Below are 24,993 nucleotides of genomic sequence, written 5' to 3'. Positions count from 1 at the left end.
TGAATCAGCTCTGCCACTTTTCATTGCTGGTCCTTTTGCCTTTCTGTGCACAGAAGGCATTTATACACTGCTTGTCATCACAGTATGTAAATTGCTGTGGCTGAGATGTGCCCACCAAGAAACTGGGTAAGAGTTCTTACCTTTTCTTTTTTTCCCCCAAAGAAAACAACTTCCTGACATAAAGGAAAGCTGTCTCTCCCTGTAGCCTTGCTGCTTGCTTAAGCCTCATACCATAAGCAGAGTGAAGAAGTTTGATTACTAGTGAGACCTCTAAGGATGTAGATCTAACACGGAAGAGGTTTTGAGATTCAGCAGCTGTTTATCAGTGGGTGATTTTCCATGCTTTCTCAAGATCACTTACACCAACACAAAATCAGTGAAAACATGTAACCGGTTAGATTCGGTACTGCTTTGTTCTGATCTAAATGATACGCCAGGTGTAGCGCACTGGAAAAACAGGCCCTTGGAGCAGGGTAATGTCGAAGCGATGCGCCAACATAATACTGGGGAGCATTACACAGCTGGTCTTGTCTTTTTCTGGAAGAAATCTGAAGCTAGGTTTCTAACCGCAAAACTGTTAAGAAAACATGGCATCTTCCAGTAAGTACAGAAGAGAACATTTTGCAGCAATGGTACCAAAAAATCTTTAGTCTTATTTATACTGGGCCAAGCTGATCTTAAAGTAATTGATGTAAATCAGGAGTAGCAACACGGAATTATTCTGGATTTGCACTGGAATAAATGAGATCACAATCTGGCCTAAACTACTAATGGGAACTATAACCCTAACCACATATGAATGCAGTTACACCATGGAGTCCTTCATTACGCTTTATGGACACTGACTTCACAGTAAACTGGCTGGCACCCAGATAAAACCAGATGGAGTGAAATTTGGCCCATTAAACCTTGCCATAAATATATTCCTTACACAGTAAATGTTATTGGACACAAAAAAGAGATGGAAAGATTAGAAGGAAACCACATCATCCCCTACTCAATGCAAGGTTGTTCCCTGTGCTCCATGTTTCAAAGCTTTTGTTCATTTTGGTTTTTAATGACTCCAGTGAAAGAGCTTCCACCACTGACCTTGGAAAGCTGTGTTACAATCCAACCAGACCTCCAGTCTCAATTTATGTCTTCTGAACTCAAAGGCATAATGTAACAGTTTAATCACTTTATGTTGGGAAAATAAAGCCGGGGTGCACAGCCAGTGGTTGGCCTGCAATAAGTCAAATGTTTATGTTAATAGGAAACAGCCATGTATTAATATTCAACAGCAATATATTGGGAAGAATACAGCCTCCTGACTTATAGAAATCTCCCACGAGAGGACAATGAGTGTAATATGTTGATCCCAACTGACAACCTAAGACTCTCAGGCTGTCTTTTATCACTCAGATGTGTTTACTTGCTGATACTTGCATTTTCAGCCTAGGCGTCATCACAGGCACTCAAAGAAAACTTCTGTCCAGTGTGCAGCAGGCAAACGCTGGACTATATCATCAGTATGGTGGAAAATAATAAGGAGCATATTGCAATGTCCTTTACTCTTAGCTGGGAAATGAGTGGTTTCTGATCATTCCCTCTCTGAAAGGGAATAACAGCAGATGAGGCTCAGAGACAGGCCACAAAAACATCAGACAAGCTGAAAAAATACTACACGAGAGAAAGATAAATGCTTGCTTGAAGAACACGTTGTCATAAGCTGTCAAAAGCAAGCCCCTAAATGGATTTTAAAAGTAATGAAAGGTTAATTAGATGAGCTGCAGTAACAACAGACAGGATTGTTGCTTCCCCCCCACACCCAGAGCAGTATAAACTCATCTGCTTCTGAGACTACGCAGAGCTCAAACAAAAGTAGGCAAGAGGAAAATGTCTCATATGGACAAACTGTAGAGAGAATTCAGCACTTTCTTTAAAAAAAGGTGTAACTGGCCCATGTAGAAACCAGAGGATAGACAAGCTGGTCTAATGCAATGCAATTCATGCATGCCTGTGTCATTTTGTGAAGGACATTCCTCTTCTAGCTGTCAGCAGAACAGAGCCTATCATCCACAATTAAAGTGTGCAGATTCTATCAGTAGCTAATAGTAACTCAAATACCCTACTTGCTTCCTTTAGTATATCCAAAACCTGAAAACTACAGGCCAAACTCTACCCCCATCAGATCTGTACACCTACTAAAGTCACACAGATCTTGCAAGCACACATTAGGGCAGAATTTGTGCTCCCTGTCTACACAATAACATTGACAACAGGTCACATTTTGATACAGATCCAGGTTGATTTGACTTTGTAAAAGATATTTCAAAAGTGGCAGAGCCTAGAACACAACTCAGATATGCTGATTTACAAGTCACACCCTCTTTGGCAGTCTATTGGTCAGTGGCTGACGACCACAAATTTCAGACGAGTCTTAACTTCAAGTCCCTTTCAAAGCCAAGGAGACAGTAAGATACAAGTTTTTTACTCAGACTCACAAATCTGATAAGAGAGCTGATTCAGCTAACATAAAGGAGTAAGAGTCCACCAGAGCTGCTAGAAACAATAACTTCTTTTCTTTTAGCATATAAGCTCTGATTTTTTTAGTGCTTAAAGATTCCTCATTCAATGAGATGGTTGTAACTTCTGTATTTACCTTGTACTGCACAGACACCAGCAAAGAAAACTCTGTTTGCAAAACAATAATTTTGTTCCCAACTGTTTGCAAATTAATACTGCATGTGCATTCATTTCACTATTTTATTTCCTCAAAAATAGATTGACAAGGGCTAGCTTGAGTTTTCAAAACTTACAAACCACTCAGACTCTTGTAAACATTTTATTTTTTTTTGCAAAACATCTATTATAAATTATTGTAAACAGTGATTTCCTGTAAGAAATTAATGTAAACTCAAAAAGAAATGGATACAAGTGAACTATGTTCCCCTTCTTTACCCAACCTGCCCAGACCCTTGGTGAGATCTGTCTACACAGCTCTAATTATGAGAAGTCATGTGCCGGGATAAATGATGGCGTTCTCGGAAGTACTCATGACAAATGGGACATGTTAGCTTCTCCTCTCGTCTCCTCTTGCACTGGGATTCAGTTGAGGAGTATTCTTTTTTGTGATGAGACCGCATGTGGAAGACTAAATCGGATGTCATGCGAAAAGACAGGTTGCATTTGGCACACCAGTTCTGGGCAGCCACTCCAAAGGACGTGAAGGTGGGAGGAAGAAGAGTCAAGGAAGAGGAGGAGGAGGAGGAAGAAGAAGTGGTGGTTGTGTTTTGTAACTGTCCTCCTGCTTGTTTGGGCCACGGTTCTGAGGTATATGGGAAAACATTGCTCCGAGTGACGCTTGTCTGCAGCATCTGAGCATTACACAAATCACTGACAAAGAACTTGGAATTGAGAAGAGTGCTGCAGCACATGATGTCTGTGGTGGCAATGAAGCCAGACAGCTCCCCCAGGCTCTTTGGTGACTCACTCATGGGATGAGAAGAATTTATTGCAGCTCTTTCTGTTAGACATTTACTGGGTTTGCTGAAAGCACTCTTCTGTTCTCCTCGGGCTCTGGTGGGCCACACAAAGGAGAATGCACTACCAGAGGAGTTCAGCAACACTTCCTTTGATACCTGCTCTTTACCAAGTGGGACCATACCATCCTCCTGTTCTGGCTCCTTTGGTCTCTCATTCCTCAGCTTCTCCTTCATCCTCCTGACCTCAGTGAAAGCGCTCTGCTTCTGCTCTAAAGCATCCTTCCTAGCTGACTGCCTCCCTGAACCAAGCTTCCAGAAAGAACCAGCCAATGCATGCTCTCCCCCAATCTCTTCCTTGCCCCCACAGTTATGTTCCTCACTCAGATTATTGGTTTTCTCCAACAACACTGTTTTCCTGCTCCTGTTGTTCTCAGCCTCTTCAGATTTTGCTCTCTTTTCTCCTGTGAGACCATGGGCGTCATCTTTACAGGCTGCCATTTTGACCTCTAGATCCCTTGCCAGACTGTGGAAATTCGTGGTCTGCTCAGCTAAGTTGCTCTTTTCAGTCTTAGGGTTCTGGAAGTTTCTCCATAGCAGGGCACTCTTCTCTGGGACACATAGGAAGCGGACATGGGAGAGATAGGAATGCTCACATTTAAAGACTCGGTCACATTCTTGACATCTCAACTCTGCAGAAACAGACAACAGATGATGAGTTTTGCAAAGTTAGAATCACAGGCAGATCCTGATTCTGCCATTGACACAAACAAAAACCCAGAAACATTTATTGTGTCATACAAGATTACACATGGTAAAGCTAATGCCAGTGCAGAATCAGGCCCCTTGCTGCTTCGGAGAATGATTCACCCATATTTGCCTCCGTGCGCTACTTGCAAAAATGCTTTCCTTTGGACTCTCAAGCCAAGTTTGTGTTATGTAAAATGGCCAGTACACAATGGTCTAGATAAAACCATATGGACTTTATGGCAACTTGAAGTCTGAACCCAGATTTGGGTCTACATTTCCTAAGTCACTGGCTTTAATGCAGGCTGAATGTTAAATTCTATATACCCAAGTAATAATGTATTTTAGACCTGGACTCAAAGATTTTGGCATGAGCCTCTATTTTCTGCATAGGATACTCTGGAGGTTTAATACTTTTCACAAATCACCTGATGATAATACCTGAAGCCTTTACTCATGCTCATTTGGCAAACTCAAGGCACACATGCCTGTGGCACAGAAAATAATGTTCGAAGTGAAACAATGCCAGTGATGAGCAGGAGGAATGGGGAACATGCATTGGCATGACACTGTTTCCTTCTGGCCTTCAGATGTACTGCATCTCTGGTTCATTGGGATGATTGATTGCCCATGAACAGACGGTACATAATTCAGTGACCAAGACACGTATGGCACATCTTAACCTTTATAAACAGTATCCATGCTACATTATTTCACAACACACAGCAGTTTTTAAATGCAAATTATGCCAGACAGCACCTGAAGCCTGGGAAATGTAGGGAAGATCATACATTGGTTGGGTAGAACTACAAACCCCTAATTTGTAGGCTCGGTACAGGTTAGATCCCTTCCCAAACTACAGAAACTGAACTTTTTAGAAGAAAATAAGGCCACTGATTTGGGTGGAACATTATTCCAGCTAGTTTAAAGTCTTGAGTCTAGATATAGTGTTTCTTGTGTAGATAACACTTTGGCCTGGTAAGTTCATAGGACTGACAGTGTGTCTACACAGAAGCTAACAGAATACGCTGAGATCAGTTAAAACAATTTAGTGGGTTCCTGCTATGATTGTGTCTACATTAATTTAATATTAATTTACAGGCAAGTACATTATCATATAAATTTACCAACTCATGCCTTTACCAACCTACACCTTTACTAACCAAGCTATATCAACTCTGTTTAAATCAACCAAAGGGAACGTAGAAAGGATTTTGTTCCAGTCTAACTAGATCAAAGTTTGGAGCAAATGACAGGTGGAGTCAATCTTGGCATGGACCTGACAGTGATTTGCTCAGTCTCTCCATAATATAGATTTTTACTTTTTTCAACAACTGCCAACTCAATTTCTTTTAGAGCAATAAGTTCCTAGCAATATCTCAGAATGAAAATCATGCCCTTTTCTTTGCTCCCACTGTGTCCCAAGCTAAATAGGCAGACTGTGCTGTATGCAGTACTGTTTGGGATGTTGCGTATTTTTTATAGCCCTGCTCATTTACAAGATTAAAGCTGAACACTTGCCTATACCTGATTCCTCAATGAGCTAAAAAAGGCCAATTGATATTTTAGGGTTTTAGGATTCCAAGGTAGTCAGGTGCATAGACACCCATTACACAGCTCAAAAATTTCAGCATTAATCCCTAGTGCACCATTCTCTGCTGGAAAGTAGCAATGAAAATGGCATTGAGAACTGTAAATTTGTTCTTGCTGTACGCCTCCAGCTCAATACCCAAAGCAGGTCTTTTCTTTTAGCTAAAGGATTTAGACAGGTTTTATCTCCTGTATTACAAGATCACCACATACTAAAGAAGTTGCAGACTCACTTTAGTCCTCAGTGACCCCTGCAGTCAACAATTCAGTACTTACCATTCTGGGGACTCTGAGCTTTTATCTCATTGAAACCCAAGAGGCTGGAAAGCTCCTCATCATACCAGACAAGCAGCTCCTCATTTTTGTTGATTTTCCTGGTAGAGCGATAATATAACTGACTGTTTTCTAAGTAAGCTTCCAAGTTCTGCTCCTTGCTATTGGCAGCTGCTTGTACAAGTCTCATCCAAGGCAGTCCTGTGGGACTGTGCACAGACGTAACGTCTACCTGTGAGACAGGACACAAAAAAGGGAAGTTTCATGTCTTGGGACCCAAAATAGATTTCCATCAAATTCAAGAACAACGCCTGTCTTCTGCCTCACGCAGAGCCAGTATGCCAAGCTGTGAGCCCAATTCATACGCCAGTGTCACCAAATCCAAAGTCATCATAGGGAGAAGGCTTCCCCGCTGTGAGTGCTGAGAGCTCTGGGAATACAGCTGCATGGAGGGGAGAAGGAGACACCGATGTTCACAGGTAACCTCTCATAGCAATGCCAGGGCTGGTACGCTGGTTGATCTCTAGCCCACTCATGACAAGGATGATGTCCTCTGTCTGATGCAGGTTGTCCCACGGGACTGTGTCGGGTGCGGATCACGGAGGTACAGCAGATGTGCTCCTCTGTAAGTAGGGGTCGCAATCCCATGGGAAAATGTGAAATGAGTCAGGAGAGGTGCGAGTGCTGTGGCCTGGGGGGTGTGAGATGTGCAGACCCCCGGATCAGTGCAGTGAGCCCGAAATGAACACACACTCTGGGCAGTTGCATGTGGAGTTTTTCACTGACATAAAAGGATATGAGTCAGGAGGTGTAAGAATAATCTTGGTTTTTTGATTCAACACCCCAAGGAGACAACATCTGCATATATAACTGTTTGGCTAGATTACACAAAAATTAGATTCTAATGGATACAACTAAGAAGCACTTATATGATCTCTTTTCTTTTTCAGAAATAAAATGTTATATTCCTATTCCTGCCTTTGATAAATTGATTAAATTCATTTCAAAGTATCTACACAGATAAAAACTCATCAGATGAATATTTTTCATTAAATTATTTCTGAGAGTTGCGAGGGGTTGATTTACTTTCAGTATGTGTGCATTCAGAAATACTAAACAGATTAAGTTAAAAAATGTTGCTTAGGTTGCAAGGTCAGGCACTCAGAAATTAAAAAAGTAATATTAAGTCTACTGCTCAAATTAAATTTCCCTCCTGTGTGTATATTACAGCATAGTCCTCAGTCACATATACGCTTTTCTTCACAGGACTTCTGAGTCATTTATTCACAGGTTGACCATGCTCTGGAAAGAATATAATTATAAAACATTTGGCTTTGTCTTCCTCATTCAGTGTGTGGCTCCCATCTTAGTTACTTTATTGCATTTGCTCTGAATGATTTATTTATTTATAGGTTTTTTCCTTGGTGTTTACCACAGCAGATCTATGTCCTCTGCAGTATTTGAAAGATGAGGAAGATTTTCATAGCTTGGAGGCTGAAACACAGGGCGATCAAGGGCAACATTTACACGCATAAAAAGCCTCAACTAATTTTTGAAGCACTAAGTCATTGTTTAGAAAGGAAGAAGTTTGGAAATGAAAAATGTCTAATGACAAGTATGATCTAAATTTCACCCCAAGCAATGTATAGCTCTTTGTTTCCCACTAATTGCAGGGCAGCTATTCATTGGTGTTTGGTATCAGAAACATAATTTTGGCTATTTCTTTCTCTGTTTTTAACTCTCTCTGACTATTCCCTACAATGAAAAGTATGACAGCATTAGTAGCTTGAATACAAGAATGAAACATTAAGGGACCATTAGGATAAGAGTTAATTAGTATAAGAGAGAAAATAAATTAGCATGCCCTGTAATTGGTTCTCTCTAAATGCCATAGGAATTAGCAATGATTGAGAAATACAAAAGTCTGACAGCGACACAAGCACACCCACCCACACACAGTGGTTGTAACTAATAGCTATGACAGAGGCTGTCATTTATTAGTTTCTGTGTTTCAGAAATACCGAGCATCCACCCGGCGCTCTGAGCAAAGTCAAAGGGAGCACAGCTCCTCCAGGAACCAGGCCTCCAGGGAAAGAGCTGAGAGAGCTTAAAGAAGGTGGGGAGGAGTGAAGGACAGAACATAAGATCTGGGTGCTGCCAACTAGAAGCATGCACCAGCTTTAGTTTTTCCATGTGTTTAGAGACACTACAAACCCTGCAAGTCCCCCTCTTCTGGAGATGGCAATCCCTCAGATGAATCCTTTGCACCCATATATGAGGTAAAGGCTTCACAGCCCAACAGGCTCAAGCACAGTTGGGCTATGGAGACAATGTGGCTTCCTTGATAGAGGCTGGAGGAAAAGGGAGACAATAAGACTCTTCCTTGGAACCCACAAGAAGCTGTAAGGGGCAGAGGAACTCAGTGGGACAGCTTTGTAAGGGGATGGTTTTCTTTGCTGGGGTAAATGATTGGCTGGAAAGAACCACCTGTGCCAGTGGTTGCCAAGGCATTTTCTTTGCCCAAGCACACACATTGGCCCAAGGAGCTCAAATTAGGGTCTCTAAGAGGATGAGAGAAAAAACACAGAGCTCCCTTTTGGACTAAACATAAAAGCCCAAGATGAGGAAACCCTTGTTAGAAATAATATTCCCCAAAGTCTTGGAGGAGTGCTGCCGAACTATGATGAACATGAACCCCAGCTGCGAAGAATCCACCTTGCCAAATCATTCCTGTGTGTATTCTGTTTGTACCAGCCAGCATATCAGAACCCATTTCTTGTTTTGCACCTCAGTGCCATAACAACATAGTATCATGATTGAATTGTTAATTAATTGTCTGCACACAGAGTTAGGAGCTTAACAATAGTTCCTGATTTCTGGAAGGTTTACTTTTAATTATGAGTAGCTAACAGGATATGGGACCACCGATTGCATCTGAAACAGCTACTTGCGCAGAATTTGATGCCAGAAGACAGAGATCTGAGCCAACTCAGGCATCCAATTTCATGGCTGCATAACAGTTACTTAGCTCAAATATAGCAGAACACTAAAGCCATCCCTCTGGAGGGCTCTTCCAACGTAGAAACTCTTTGAGGCTCTTTCTTGAGTCTCCAGTCATTCCAAAACTCCCAGGAGAAATACAGAAATATTCCATAAATAAAGCCTTGTTTCAGGAGAGATCTTTCTCCAAAGAGCTTACAGTTCTCCTGGAGTACTGATAACACTGTCCAAGCAAGCAAACTTGTGCCAGAGACTCAAACAAATAGTCAGAAAAACCCTGAAGCCTCTTCTTCTCTTTCTTAATTTGTTTAAAGCAAAAGTGTGGAATAGGTATCTCCCAACAGCTGCATCTTCCATATCACATATACTCCCTGTGGTTTCTCTCCTCCAGAGCACAGAAATCTTAGGAGAAACTGGATCTCTCCCAGATCCATCCATGCCATAGCATGTGGAAAATTTGCTTGCCTCACATTGTAAAACTACCTCCCTGTCTTCATCTAGACCAATGGTGACTGAAATGCACTCCAAGATCCAGAAAACCAAGGTAAGAGGCCAGCGTGAGAAATATGCATTGTTCAAATGAAAATGTTATGACAAACAGTGGCTAGGGAACAAAAAAATTTGGGAACTAGAGGTGGAGAGTTAATACTCCATCACAGTCCTGGGGTTTCTGACTTTCCCTACATGACAATTCCTTTTCTTTCACAGATGTGTCTCTGTGGCTTCTCTACAGTGATTGAAAAGTGCATCTGTACACAGACAGACGTATCTAAGGTAACTTCAGGAGGTCCATGTACTAACAGCAAAAAGTTGTGGCTGCCTGAAGATTGTGTGGACTAGTTGCCTGACTGATGTCTTCCACAGTTCATACAGCCTGTGCTGAGATCACTGCCACTGTGATTTACTGTATGGATAACTGAACAAACTGGGTTAATGCTTGCTCAGATCCATCAATAAATGCTGCAAATATACCACCTGCACGAATCAGTGCAATGCCACAGTCTTCCCTCTCTGCTCTCACAGGGCTGTCACACCTCCTGATAAGCTTCCGTTGTCCTTTGTAAGGACGAAACCTGAGCATGAAATTTCTAAACTATTCGTCCCTCTTTCCTCCTATTCCCGGTCAGTGCTGACGCAGGTCATCAGTCGTCAGCATAGGAGTGGGACTTTGTATTCTTCCTGCAAAGGAAACAGTTTTCACCGAGGTCCCTCCAGCCTACAGCTCATAAATCAGAAATGCACTGGCTACTTCTCCCCTTTGAAGGAGCTGTTAGTTGTGCTGAACAAAACAAAAATCTACCCCTTGGCAAAGTTACCTTCTCAGGGATAGTGTAACCCTTTTCAATATGACTAACATTAAATGCTGATTTCTCCTACCTTAAATACATAATGGATGTTCCGTCTGTCAGAACACTTGAGAGCAATAAACGCTACAGTGTCCAGCAGGGTGTTCTGGAGCATGCATGGTCCAAAAACAACTTCTTCAGGAATGTCTTGTGTGGTATGAACAGTAGCCAATATGTCCGGAAAATGGTGATGCAGCAGTTTGTTGTCACTTGCCCAAAGGAATTTAGGCAAAGATGTAAGTTCCATCACAAAACTGTAAAATAAACAAGAAATCACATTTGGAATAGAGATGGAAATGGAAGGGGTCATCACTACTAACAATTTAAAGCCTTCTAGGAGCTGTAGGTGAATTGTAAGAGTATGCCAGAACATTGTTGGTTATGGAGTTTACAGCTTTATTAACAGCCTGTTCGGAAAGAGAAAAATTACTTTGCACTAAACCAAAATCTTAGGTGTAAACAAGTGAGTTACTCTTTTCTGGAATAGCCAGACACTCCAAGAGTTCAACTCCTGCTACACTGCTACTCTCTACAGCCAGGAATAAGAAGCTTTGGGAACAGTAAGCAAAATTTTCAGTGAGTGGAACTCAGCATATTCTTGTTCAGCATATTCTCAGATATCCTTCTCATTTATTAGTAGTTAGTAGTTTGTTGAAGTGTGACGAAAGGTAGAGAAGAACAACAAAAAAGCCCTGAGCACTTTTTGAAACACATTTTGAAAAAGCTGTGCTTTTTGATTTGGAAGTGCATCAGTCCAGTTTCTGGTTAAACCGGTACAAAACCAGGAACAACCTGAGTCCCGAGTCTATCCAACCCGAATGCACAAAATCTGTGGAGATTGACAAAAAGATTATTTTCATCCCATCTCAAAATATATGTGAGATCTTACTTATCTGCTGCTGTTGGGAAGATCGAATCAGATTACGACTCTTTGTATGGTGATACTCTTAGCATAATGTTAGTAGAGATTGCTGTCTTCAGAGGATGAATTTTCCTGCCCTGAATGTAGAATATCACATTTTTCAGAGCAGCGACTATTTCTGCAATATGAGCCACAATCTGAGAACTCTGTATGCAGTGAGGAGGCAGATTTGAGTTATTTGTCATTCTAAGCTTCTCTAGATTTTTAATAAAGATATTGCCATCTCCAGCTCCCAGCTGGAGGTCATGGAAAAACCCTCATTTATGCCATCAAGAGCTGGATCAGGTCTGTTAGGCAGGGAAAATTAAAGAGAACAGCAACAAGCCCTGAAGAGGCCTTAGCCTAATAAATACTAAGATGGAAGGGCTGAAGATCCAGTCTAATCTTTCTCACTCTCTGCCAACAGAATTGATTTGTTGCTCACTGACTCATGACTTAAACTGAAGTGATATAAAGTGCTCAGGAGAGTTGCACTGATTTAACTAAATCAGTTTCTAAATCAGTATAGTTAATTCAGTATAATTTCTTCCTGGTAGGCAAGGTCTAAGGCCCAACCTTGAAAATATTAAAATACATGGTTACATATGCAGTAAGTAGTAAACAACTGAAAGATGAAGGCCTAAACCAGACAACCAAGGCAAAGAGTGGGAGGTAAAGGGGTAAAAAACGGGTCGGATGGTTTGCCAGAGATTAGTCGCTAAAAGGAGGATAGAATAGGTCTCTGCTCTTTGGTAATGATGAGTTTCACTGCCTGGTTTCCCAGTAATCTCCTAAAGTTACTATTCGTGTGAGAACAAAATGATGGGGACTATGCATACGTTCGTACAATATATAGGATCTACCTAGTTACATACAACATATTCATATGTATGTGTGTGTTTCCATTTAAACTATACCAATTTTTAATAAATGGAAACAGTCAAGGCATATTTATTTTAAATAATACCAAAAAAAAAAGTTCCAAACCATCACAAAATAAATTTGAGATCTAAAGCGCTTAAAAGTTTCTCTAAATAAGTTTAGAAATAAATTATAACCTGAGCCAGTTCCTTTTTGAAAGAATTCACATTCAGGAAATTCTTAATCTCTTCTGACATTATTATGCTTATCCACTTATGACCCTAGAAGGCAACTCCTCTTACTAAGATTTCCCTTTCTGTGAAATTAATCTGAATTTCTCCATATAAACCAGGAGAGTGCTGTGCCTTGGCGCACTGCTATCACTCCAGAGGAAACAGAAATCCAGGGCCCTCAAAGCTGAGTTTTCAGTGGGGAAGGATGCTGGATTTGAGCACACGCACTTCTCCTGGGAAGAGGGTGGGTGCTACCTGTGTGCTGCCAGTCTCTTCCTCCAGAAATCTCACCCAAAGCAGATACGAGGGTCTGAAGAAGCTACACTCCCTTCCAGCTAGCTCCTGCTCCTGCGGGCTACTTTCCTCTGTTTCAGCAGCTTTTCAAAGAGCTACTGTAAACGCAACCCTAGCAGGAGCCATTTCTCCAAAGACTGAAAATGTATGGATACCAAGAGTAAGTGCAAGAATTACATGTAACAGCACCACCTAATGATTGCTGCCGTAATGTACGTCCCAAAGAAAGATTCACAAAGTGGCAGGACGTGTTTTAGTACTCTTTTTGTTACCTGCAAGATGGATCTGCAACCATCAGCTCCCAGAGCACACCCGCCGCCTGCACCTCCAACCCGGACAGCTCTTCTGAGCTCCTTGGTGGAAGTGTCAACAGTTCCCAGCAACGCGTGTGCTGCTTGCTGTGCTGCCTACTCCCCTGCCCCGAATCCTGAGTACAGAAGGGCTTCCACACATCCAAAGGGAAGGGCAGGAACTAATCCCCTGGACGTAGGAGTCTCTGCCTGTACACTCTGTCCCACAGGCCTGCCTGCAGGCTAATCCTCCCTTCTGGGGAGGGGAAGGGAAGCCATCACTCCTCATTAAAAGCACTGCCCTATGGCAAAGGTATCTGGCCATGGGGCAAATAAATCAATATTTATTCTCCAGCAAATAAATCGGTATGTGCACATCTTCAGTTCCATTTAATTCACCTAGATTGATGGGATATGGGAAATGCAAGTTAATAAGGAGTATCAGATATTTTCTAACAGATCTTTCCTCTATCCAAACCCAAGCATCCCTCAAACTCAATATGCCATTACAGTTTGCTTGTTCCTAAGTGACTTGTGAATTGTCAAAGATCTGTGATGAGCAAAAAAATCCCCCAAACCTACAGGCATAAATGCTAAAGTCTCAAAGCGCTGCTTTGGTAGCTGTGGGTCGCATTCAAGTCTTGCATGGAAGGGTCAACTTTGTGAAAAGTTATGAAAAGGCTGTACTGTGTGTACACAGCAAATGGGCTTGTTGTGGTCAACCTTGTGCCAAAAGCTTTTGGCATGGGAAGACCAATCTCTTCAAATAATTTGTCAACTGCACCATCTAGTGTAACATCTCATTATAACACAGAATCCCAAGACAAAGCGACAGCAGGACGTCCTTGGTGGTGTTAGCCTGTTGCATCACCGCAGCTTGTGAGCACCCTGTCAGGCATGTCACGCTTCTCTCATGAGTGGGTCATTCTCTCTGCCACGCTCTGCTCGAACAGGAGGTTAGGGGCCTCCAAAGGTACTGGGTTTTATAGGGCCTGGTCAGGGTTATGTCAGGTAGGGAGTGTAATTTAAATTTACAGTGTTCTCTTTTTGAAACAGAGAAGGTAGGGTGAAGATGTGCTGCTGGTATTCGGAGTGGACAGTGGTGATACTCCGCAACATTGAAAAACGGTGAATCTTTTTTCTACAGTCTCCAAATAGCAAGAGAAAGCTCTTCCCTCTGCATGGACAAGCTTTCAGCTTGTGTTACAGAGGCAACTTCATCAGCTGAGGAGTAACAGCGAGCAAGCATGACTGCACTGCTTTCGAAAATGAGCTGCTACTTCTGCAAAGGGATGCGTTGCAGCCTGTGGGCTTTCCGATCTGGGCCAGCACTCGCTCAGAGGTCTCCATTGCAAAGTGCAGGTTCATCCACAGCACAGTACTGGAACAAGTCCTGCCTCCTGCACAGGTGAGGGGTGGTAGGGGGTTCTCTGGTCGCCACAGCCCTTATCTTGGAGAACTGAAATACTGACCTCCTCAAAAGTAAAGACCAAGTCTTGAAACATGACTTGAGAGGAGAGAGAGAAGTTGAACTGATTTACTTTCTGAACATTCTGGTGGAGCAAAGGAAACACAACAGAGGAGCTGAAGGGAGTTAAAAGGACCATGGACAACAGGAGTAAGAGGTGAAAAGGAGCTTAGTGTCTATAAAAGCTTTACAGGCATCACTGCAATATTATGGCTGGATTGTGCAACTCAACAGCTGCAACATAGAAGAGGGTACCCCCACACACACAGACAACCTAGGCAATGTATTTCTACATTGCAGACTTTTTTAAATCACTTTTTAATGGTTGTTGCTGTTAAAGAAATTTGTCAGGCTGCATGGCACTTTTTAAGAAAGTTTGCTAACATAGATTTTACTTTTGTCCCATGAGTTGGAGGATGGTAGTGTCTGCAAAACACACAGAGAGGTGCCTTTTCAGCAAAGCTCAGGGAAGTTTAGCAGAATCCCAAGCCTAAATCCAGCCAGTGCTCTTCCTCTAGTAAGTCCAGTAAAGTACTCATTGACACTTTACAGAAGTAAATCTCAACAGGCTATGGGCATGAGATCGCTCAGGGCCCTAATCAGCTCTGCTCTTTTCAGTCCTGCCACCACTCATTGCAAACCCAGAGATAGCCGAGGAATGACTCTGTGCAAGGTCAGGTCCGACTGCTGCCAGAAGGGCATCTGCTGGATTCTCCGCGGGGGTCAGCAGGTGCGTGACTACACTATGGCAGCATGCAGTGCAGAAGGCTTGCTGCATAACGGTCAATGCAACCTCATAGCTTGAGAGCACCAGCAGGTAGCTTAGCATTGCTGAAATATAGCAGCACCCCCTGCAGCGCTTAAAACAGATGACAGAAATGAGCTAGAACAAAGTAAGATCACGTGTAAGTAGGCCAGAATATAAATCTGAAATACCTCTCAATTTGGATGGAAGTTTGATTTGGATCTAGACTAACCTCTACATGTTCTTCATCCGGTTATAATCCAAAGCCAAAACTTTGGCCGCAACTGAGAATGCTTGTTTTTTGCAAAACTTTCCTTAGTTTTCAGGAACCTCAGAATTGAACCTGAATGAAAATTCTACACCAACCCATGAACCCAGTACTTGAGCTCTTGTTTAATTCTAAATCCGGTCTCAATGCAAATCTCACATCTTTGCCAATAGTCTTCACAGTCTAAGGAAAGTCATACTTATTAAGAATCTACAAATGCAGTCATAATGAGAAATGGACAAAGTATACTAGAATGCCTGGCATTTTTCTTCGATGGGCTGAAGTGGGTGAATTGCTCACATTCTTCACAGTGAGTGAAGGATAGGAAAAATGATCATAACAGAGAATTCTCCAAGACTTCACCTAACCGATTACTCTTGTCTTCTGTGATTGATTTCCACATTTTGGCTACCTCCTTTAAGGAGGAATATTTCTGCTATGCTCTCATTTCTTACAGATTCGCTAGCTGTCGTACATCTAATTCACTCTTCTTCTACTATATAGCAAAGTTTACAGAACGCTGTCATAAGCCTCTTTGTGAAGGTCATATCTTCAGCTCCGTATCATGCAGGCAATGATATGCTTGCCTCAAACTGCCAATGGTGGGAGTGTCATTGCCTCCCAGGGACATGATCCCCCTCATGCAACATAATCCTGCTGTTCTCACTCATGTTCTGCATAAGCAGCTCGTATCCCTCTGGGCTCAGCCACACACATGTCTCTGAAAGGGTGAAATAAAATGAATATTAATAGTGCTTTAGTAGCACATTAGAGTCAGATCACCTGTTAGACGATGGGTACTCTCCATATTCTATCTGTCACAGATACGAATTCTTCATATGGATGAGTTTAGGGACTTGCTGTTTAATGGACTCTTCATCCCCCAGAGAGTATCCAATACACATATACCATGTCCCTGAGTGATGGATTTTGCATCTTGATTTCTGAGAAGTATGACAGATCTGTCAAACAACAAGTACCTATGGGCAGGCAGCTCCCTATGGATTATGCAATTGTGGATGTTCCATCAAAAAGCACAAGAAATAGATGGTGCTCACAGCAACTGCTGCCAGCCTGCTTGCTTCCCGAAGCAGCACACAAACTGCTGGTCATCTTTTGGTTTCCTGAATGCTCTTCCAAGCTGGAACCCTGCAGATAGCCTTCTCCTCCTCTCTCCCCATCTCCTAGTACTTGCATATCATCCCATTAACTAACTAGGGTTACAACTTTTGCCTTCCTGAAAAATTTTTACATAGCTCCTTCACTTCATGAGAAAAATATGTTTCTAGAGAGGGGAAGCGAGACAAGGGCATAGGAACAGTTCTGAGCTAATTTTCAGATCCCTGATTTTCTACTATATGGCCTTCAGATGTCACTGCAAGCTCTTCTAAGAAATGTCTGGAAATGCTCAAATCTAGAAAGACCAATTTGAGCAAGGACTCCCCTGCCTCCTATTTTCATAGGATTTGGCCCAATTCTTCTTGCCACAGTGACAATGTTGAATTGTAGCATCACCTGGAGTTTCCTGGTGGTCATAACAGCACTGGTAGCCTTGCTTAATATTATGATCAACTGCAAGCATGAAGGAAACAAATGAATCACCTTTGCAAGAGGTGAACCTTTTCAGCCAGAACATAATTAACTAGTTCAGCTCTTCACAATCATAAATGGAAGGAGATAATAAAAATTGTTTCTCTTAAATTAATTTGATTTTTAAAAAATTTCAATAGCTTCTTCTATTTCACCTTTACATTCCATTTTAACTGTGGATTAATTTCCAAATAGCGATATCACTTTCAAAGCAATTACCCTAGTTGGAAAAAACAACAGCACAGAAGTTACTCTTAAAAACTAATGAAAGTATTTGATCCTGGAAAGCATCATTCCATGGTGTCCCCAACCATTTTTACATCTACTCCAGACCTTCTCCAGAGCAGGGATTAACATACACAGTATAGCTCTGCATTTGCCATGTCAACAAAACTGAAAGGAAAAAAAAAAAGAAATATTAAATACTGGAACCATCATTTCCTTCACCTTTTAACTCACTCCTCTCTACTCAAAAGTGTGACGGTGTTTTCCCTGAAGCGCGTAACCTGTGACTTCATGCCAATGCACTCTTGTGGGCGCTGCCAAAACTGCCTTTGATTTCAATAGGAGGTCTGTCAGTCTGAGGAATCCATGATCAGACATGCAGTGTCATGCACAATAAACTACAGATATTAAAGGAATTGAGCTGATGCAGACAGAGTGCTTCTGTCTGCAGCATTTATTATTCTCTGTTGTTATAAGGAACTGAGGATTCTTAACACATGAAGGGAATTCCAAGGCAATCAGAGATGGAAAAGCAAGAAAATCCACTTCTTGGGTTTTATACATTTGCTTTCCTTCTGTGCAAGGTTTTCCTTTCTTTTTATTCAAGTTGTGAACTGCAAAGGAGAAGAATCAAAACTAAAACTGGCAGGAAATCGAAGAAAGGAATGGAGAATTCTTGTTTTAAAAGACGAAATAAGTAATTCCAGAACCCACAAAATAAATCCTGAAAGAAACTGCAACCTGTTTTCTAAATCTATTAAATTACAAGCTGAGAAGGTCCTTTCAAAGCATGAAAACTCTAAACAAGTAATTTCTTTTAGCCCACTGCTGCTGCAAGACAGAGCTTCTGTGCTTCAGCTTGGGTGCAGGTCTGGGAGCTGTTTCTTTCTGGGCATGAAGTGGTTCCTTCATACCTCTACTGCTGAAAATCCCACATACATGAAGAAAATTGTAAAAGTGTGCATGGAGAGGACAGACAGATATAGCTATGTGCTGCCATTCCCAGCCTGTTTGGAATGAACAAAGCCAGCTGTGGGCTTGCTACCCTTCAGACAGCCATTATATCCCAAGCAGAGTATACAGAAGTCTTGGATTACCTTAAAAAGAAAAGAATTGCTGTTGATTTTATGAAAGAAAACTTGTCATGTGTCATTGATTTCTGAGTCTCAAGTTTAGTAACCTGTCCATCTTTGAGAAACAGCCCATAGACAATATTCCTTGAATTTCTGAGCTCTAAGTATGCTCTTTCATCCTCCCATTTTCACTGGTGGCAAATTTGGATCCCAGCAATGATTCTGCGTAGAAGCAAGGGGGCAGGTGATCCAAAGAGGGCCCCTTCCTGCCAGCGACCACTTCCCATCCATGCGTTAAGAACAACCCAATCTGCGCTGATAAAGTAACTGAGATAATGATAATAAAAGCTGTAGAGACTGGAATTATTTTACTGTCCAGGGGAAGGGGAACAGAGAAGGCAACTATTCATCTGTCAACATAGTGTAAGAAAGTTACTTGTCACACAGATGTGTGTATCCACTTTCAGCAAAATCCTTGTTTGATTCACGTAAATAGGAGCCCCGATGGTGGCAACTTGTGCTAACACCTTTGTTCTCACACAGATTTGTGCGTTTGTTCCTTCACCCAGGCATCCATGCAGACAAAACCACCATTCCCTATGTGTAGCCACAGAAAACGGAGAAACAAGCAGCCAACCAATCAACCAACCAACCAACACAATCCAAACACAACCAGACTGAACCACAGACAGACTGAACCAAAATGTGTAACTTGTGAAACCAGTCACAAATCATCTTCCCTCTCTCTTCATACAGTTCACATTCATGTCTCCTTTTCACAAATTAAAAGAAATCACATTACCTGATTGATGTTCCAGATATATAAGATACGTTCTTGTTTAACAGTCCTGCTATTTATTTTTGGTAGCTCTCGGTTTTAAAAAATGTTATATATGTTCAAATGTTTCTTTCTGACAGGAAACTAATATATCAGTGTGTAAGCATATACATATATATATGTACGCATATATATACACACGTATATGCATTCACAACTATACATACAGCTATACATACAACTATATAATCTTTTGTGATTTTGCATGTTCATCTGTATTTGAAGAGAAATATTTTAAAACTAAGCAGTCACTTTCACATGGATAATACTGCAGATTTCTTCAACAGTACTAAGTAACATTAACTTACATTAATCTTATTTACATTAATGCTAAACTTACTACATTATGTCAACTCCAATAACAGCAAGTAACTGAGCTGAAGAACACTATGTATTGTGAAATTGTGGGGAACAACATAAACAACTTATTTACAATGAAGCAAAGAAAACTTTTACTGGAAAGTGAATTTTGCAAATTAAAATAATTTGTTTCCCAACAAAATACTTTATTCTTTGACCTGGTGTTTATTAATAGCATCTGCAAGTAACATCTGACTGTCCTGTAGGAAAATTATATTAACTGATTCACGGCATTACAGACATGGAAATATTCACATATAACATACTAGGATTTAGCAAAGTAATTTCTTCTGTAAAATCTTCCGTACAATCTATAATTCTTTACACAGAATGTATTTTTGTACTTTCTCATCCAGTTATATTATGGTCAGATAATAGAAGCTAAAGTAATATTTTAACTTTACATTACTATTTCTATGGCTATAAAGCTATTTTTTTCAATAAGTTAATATCTCTATAGAGTTCTATAAGGCAGCTCTACTTTGCTTTGAAATACTGGAAGATGCTTAAATACCAAATAAATTTGCTTTCTCGAAGAGCAGCTTAAGCTTTGGTGTAGTTTTACACATTAAAATAAATAAATCTTAAAGGTAATCTCCAGTCTTCCTATTGCCTAAATAAATCCCTCTCTCTAGTACCAATTATATTTAATAAATGGTAACAACAGCTGCCAAGCGCTACATTTTGCATTTTTAAAAGCCAAAAATAAGGGATAGCTCCTGAGCAATAATTTATTATCAAATTCCGAATTTCATGCATGAGTGCAACCTCTTTTTTATTTAAGAGCAACTATATTAAAAATATAAAACTATTTACAAATCATGTCTTCCATCAAGTTTTTATTGACATTTCTTCCAACTAGTACCTGTCAGATCACAGAATAAAGTCATTAAAATGCTTCAAGCATTTCTAGTGGGCTGAATTCCTACAGAAACCTTTTCGTGGAAGGATTTGCAAATGTGAAGATCAATGTGACATTTTAAAGTGACAACAATAGCAGCTTCTGACTTACTTAACCAGCAGGAAATTTCTACTAAGGAACGTGGATATCCTTATATTAGATACAAACAGAGAATAACAATATGAGCTATTCCAAAGAAAGTTCATCAATTTCTTAAAAGCAATTAGACCCTACGTAAGTACCTAAAACCGCCACGATGCTCGGATCACCTGTCGAAGTTGGAAGGATGAGGAGAGCTGCAACCAATAAAAAGGGCAACTGATGCTCCAGAGGTCTCGGCGAGAGAAGAGGAGCCGGGAGGGAGGAAAAGGGCTGCTACCTTCGGGGTTGCCGCGGGGGGCCGCCTTCCCCCCCGCCCTGAGCCGCCTCCGTATCGCCCCCCGGCAGCCCAGGGGCGGCACCCGCCGCCCGGGGGGCTCTCCTCGGGGCCGCACTGAAGCGGGCGGTGACAAGGTCGGGGTTAAGCACTAGTCAACAAGGGGCACCCCCGTGCCCTCGCCTGCTCCCCGACAAACGCCCCCCGGGGCAGCCCTGCCACGGGCACGGCAGGTCCCGGCGCTGCGGCAGCGCCCGGGCTGGTCGAGGACCCCCTCGGGCCGCCTCTCCGCCCCTGCCGCCCCCTCGGTGCGCACCGGCCGCCGGCACGACCCGAGACGCCGCGGCTCCTGCCGCCGCCCTTACCCGCTCCGGGAGCGCAGCGCAGCGCTCCGCGGCCGCGCAGCCTGGGCGGGAGGGACGGCGCGGCGCTGCCCGCTTCGCCACGCGCTGCCCGCGCTCTGCCGGCGGCGGGGCGGCCTCCCCGGCCCGCCCCGCCGGGCCCTCCCGCCGGGCTGCCCCCCCCCGCGGCCCCCTCTGTCCCCGCGCCGCTCACCTGGGGGCCCCGCTGCGACCCCTCCGCAGAGAGGGGCTCTCCGGCACCGGGGTGCCCGCCGTGCCCCCTTCCCGGCGCGCAGGGCGCTGCCAGGATCCCGCTACTGCCGCGTCCCCGCAGAGCCCTCACCCCGCCGCCGGGGCCGCCCGGCCCCCCAAGAGCCGCGCCGGCAGCCCCCCGCCGCCGCACCGCCCCAGCACGGCGGCATCCTCCTCCCCCGCCACGGCTCCCCGCCCAGAGCAGACCCCGGGAAACGCCTACCGCAGCGCGCCTGCCCCTGGCCCCCCCGCCGGCACCGAGCCGTCCCCCTCCCCCGGGACCCGCTGCCACCCCCGCCCAGCCGGAGGCGCGGAGCCCTTCCGCAGCAGAAGCCATCCCGGGAGCGGCTGCGAACTGCGAGGGGGGTGAGGGGGGTGGACGGGACTCCCCCTCGTAACGGTACTTTAAAAAGAGGAGTTTCTTTTAAAGTTGGGGGGAAAAGCAAACAAAACCAAACCACCTCCAAAGCCTTCTTGCCAGTTGTCCTTCAGAGCATCTGACAACGCGTTTGAATATGAGGCTATTCTGGGAGCTGCAGGTAGTGACAAGAATGGCTTGAAATGAAAACTACTGCTTCATAGAAAGTACTCGCAGGATACAAAATTAGGAATTTGTCTGAGGTATGAAACGATTTGTGGCACAGCTGGTATGTAAAATAAAACCATCAAACGTCTTGTCATAATCAAATATTCCCTAAATTCGGACTAGCGACATTGCTTTTGAAAGATGTCGTTCCATATAAATGCCTTTAACGCCTGGTAGAAAATTCTTATGAACATGTTGACAAATGAAATAACCCGGGTTATTTGATTAGTGTCCATGTAATCTGAATATTGGCTTGTATTCGGTAAAGAAACGTCAATCCTTTAATGCTTTTGAAAGGATGGATTTTCGCTGCAATTAAAGAGTAATCTTATACCAATAGAGAGAGAATCACGCTCTACGTGTTCTGTGCTACAGGGATTAAAGAGGATGAAGTCAAGAGTTTGTGTTTTCTTCTAAAATTCAGCTCAGGCAGAACGAACAACGATGTTACAGGGTGTAACGGGGGGTTGGTAGCTGACCCACCACTGTGGGAAGATCTGCATCCTCCCACCCTCTCAGCGACGGGTTTATGTGCCAGTGGCATCTCTTAATACTTCTTTGGAAACACTTTCTGATTTGGGGTGCAGACATCAGGAAACCAAGATGAACGATTCCCACTGCACTTCGTACCGCAAGAGTTTGTATTTTTGCAGCCTTTATGCACATAGCTACAGAAGGCGTAGGGAGGGATAATTAGACGTTGTCACCTGCCTTACGGAGCTTGAATCACTGTGAGACAGTGCGCTGGGGTAACCTGTGTCCCAGGGTAAGATCCGCATCTTACGGTCAGCTCCGCTGACGATTGGTTTGGTTTTCCTTCGAGCAACACGCGAGCAAACGAGCCCGGGCGCCCGGGTCACCGGCAGCCCCGGGGCTGCACCCCCGGCTCGGCCCGCCCAGCCTCCCTTGGGCAAAAACACCAACCCCCGCCCCCCCACCTCCCTGCGGTTTCGGGCCCGCCAGGACGGCCCAGTGCAAGTGACAGCCGCTGGCGGGTCTTACGCAGGCGGGAAGACCGGTGCTGTTGGCGGCGGGAGGCTGCGGCGCCGGGAGGCGGCCCCGCAGAGGCGGCCTGGGCGGCTGGGCGGGCAGGGAAGGGGCGCTGGCAGAGCGCTAGCCCCACGCTCCCCAGCATTTTGTCGGTTCAGCACTCATGGTGGCGGTCGCTACAAGCGCTGATCGCGGTGGTATCACCGCGGTCGCTAAAACATGTCCCCCTCTCCGGGACCGCATACCCTTCGGAGAAGGCAGGTCAGGCAGCCTGTCCTCTTTGCAGAGTAAGGTGACCTACTAGTGATCAGAGGAGGGCAATGCACGTTGTCAGAAAATAGCGACAGCCACATTTTTCCTCGTAGTGCCTTACCATTCTGCTTTGGAGGCTGCCTTGAAAGTCTGCCACGTTATTTTACGAAACAATCAGATATTCACGAAGCACCGAGGGAATCTGAAGCTATTAGCATTTTTATTTCGTTTTGAAAGGCCGCAGTGGCTGCGGAGGAGGACGGCTGCTTCGGGCAGGGGGTAGCGAGGGCGGGCGGGATGCGTGCCGGGGCTGCGGCTCCCGCGGACCGTGCAGGCTGCGGACGCTAGTGGGCACCGTCGAGGTCGAAGCCCGGCGGAGCGGGAGGAAGGGGGATTCCTGCTGCCCAGCAGCCGCTTGCTCATTTTTTGTGAATGTCACCAGGGAGGATGTGGGTTTCTTGTATTTCTCCATGATCTAAGTAATCGCTGGGTCTCAACTGGCCAGTGCACAAAAACCTTTAAAGTGGTTAGCTCAAGCAGTGCATTCAACTTCTAGCTGCGCGTAGTTAAAACTGGGCGAGCGGCTGAAAACCGGTGGACCCTCTAATCTTTTCTTGATAAGTCCCCGACCGCCGCCGCGGTTGGACGTGTCTGAACTCGGTCCAGCATCCCAGAATCAAGGAACTGAAACCGAGATGCTTTTCCCGCAGTGCAAACTTCATTTCGGACTTGCGGGCGGCAACCTACACCGCACAAAACACGCGAGGGGCTGCTGGAGGAGTCCCACCGGGTCCGACGGGGAAGGGGCCCTGCGCGGCGAGGGCAGGCGCGCCGCGTCCTCGCGTGGCCTTGTCAGGCGCAGAGAGAAAGGGCCCGCCGGCTGCGTGGGGGCAGCCCGTCGCCTCCCGACGGAGCCGCACACCTACTGCGGAGCCGGCCGGGCCCCGGACAGAGCTGCCGTGTGCTGCGGGGAAACACCCCACAGGCGCACGCCCACACCCCGCAGCCCTTCCAGCACCTCCCCGCAGGGCAGCGGGCGGAGCCCCGCCCGGGTGGGCCCTGCGGCCCCTGGGCTACCAGCTTTGTCGGGGGAGGAGATGTCACTTTTGCTGTTGGCACCTAAAAGCGGCTCTGGGCTGGAGCGTTATCGCTCGCTTCCCGGGTGAAGAGGCCCCCAGCGAAGCGCTGGGTGTTTGGGGAGCAGTACCGATGGGGGAGCGCGCCAACACCCCTCAGGGGATGGATTCCCTCGACCTTGACTCCCGTTCAAAGGCCTCCTCCCAAGAAAAAGCGAGAAACGTCTAGTCCCAACTCTGTCATGCAAAGTGACTCTGCTCCCATCCCTCCCCGTGGCTCTTTTCATTAATTAGGGGCTGCAACGGGCGTGGGGGAGGGGGAAGCGGCTGGAAGCCGCTAATTATTCAAACTTTGGAGACAGCATCCAAATGAGCTGGGTCAGCTCTTTAGGGCAGTGCTTTGTAACCTGCGTGTATCAGGCGGGGAGTGATTATGCCACCGTGCAAAGCCTCCATTAAGAGATTTCGTTTCATCATAACTCACTGCCTGCAAGATGTGTGCAGACTCCAGTGTCAGTAAACTAAGGTTTTTTACAACGGAAAAGAAACAATTTGCTGTGGCACGAGAGAGTCGTGAAAACCTGTCCTTACGCCTACCCCCAGGCAATAACCTTTTTCACTGAACTCATCTCCTGCAACTCAATTTTTCACAAGTG

At 44.5% G+C, this 24,993-nt stretch overlaps 1 protein-coding gene across 1 annotated transcript; it reads right to left on the bottom strand.

Moving 5' to 3' along the window:
* Positions 1 to 2,738: 2,738 nt before the first annotated feature.
* On the bottom strand, positions 2,739 to 21,542 carry ZNF488 (zinc finger protein 488). Its single transcript, XM_075155442.1, has 4 exons — positions 21,396 to 21,542; positions 10,449 to 10,671; positions 6,075 to 6,303; positions 2,739 to 4,153 (listed from the first exon to the last, which is right to left on the bottom strand). The coding sequence occupies exons 2-4, from the start codon at positions 10,662 to 10,664 to the stop codon at positions 2,982 to 2,984; spliced, it is 1,617 nt and encodes a 538-aa protein (XP_075011543.1). The 5' UTR covers positions 10,665 to 10,671; positions 21,396 to 21,542; the 3' UTR covers positions 2,739 to 2,981.
* Positions 21,543 to 24,993: the final 3,451 nt, after the last annotated feature.

Source organism: Calonectris borealis, chromosome 7 (assembly GCF_964195595.1).
Source record: "Calonectris borealis chromosome 7, bCalBor7.hap1.2, whole genome shotgun sequence".
NCBI classification, from domain to species: Eukaryota; Metazoa; Chordata; class Aves; order Procellariiformes; family Procellariidae; genus Calonectris; species Calonectris borealis.
The sequence above is the reverse complement of the archived record's forward strand: the minus strand, read 5'-3'. Positions and strand labels throughout refer to the sequence as shown.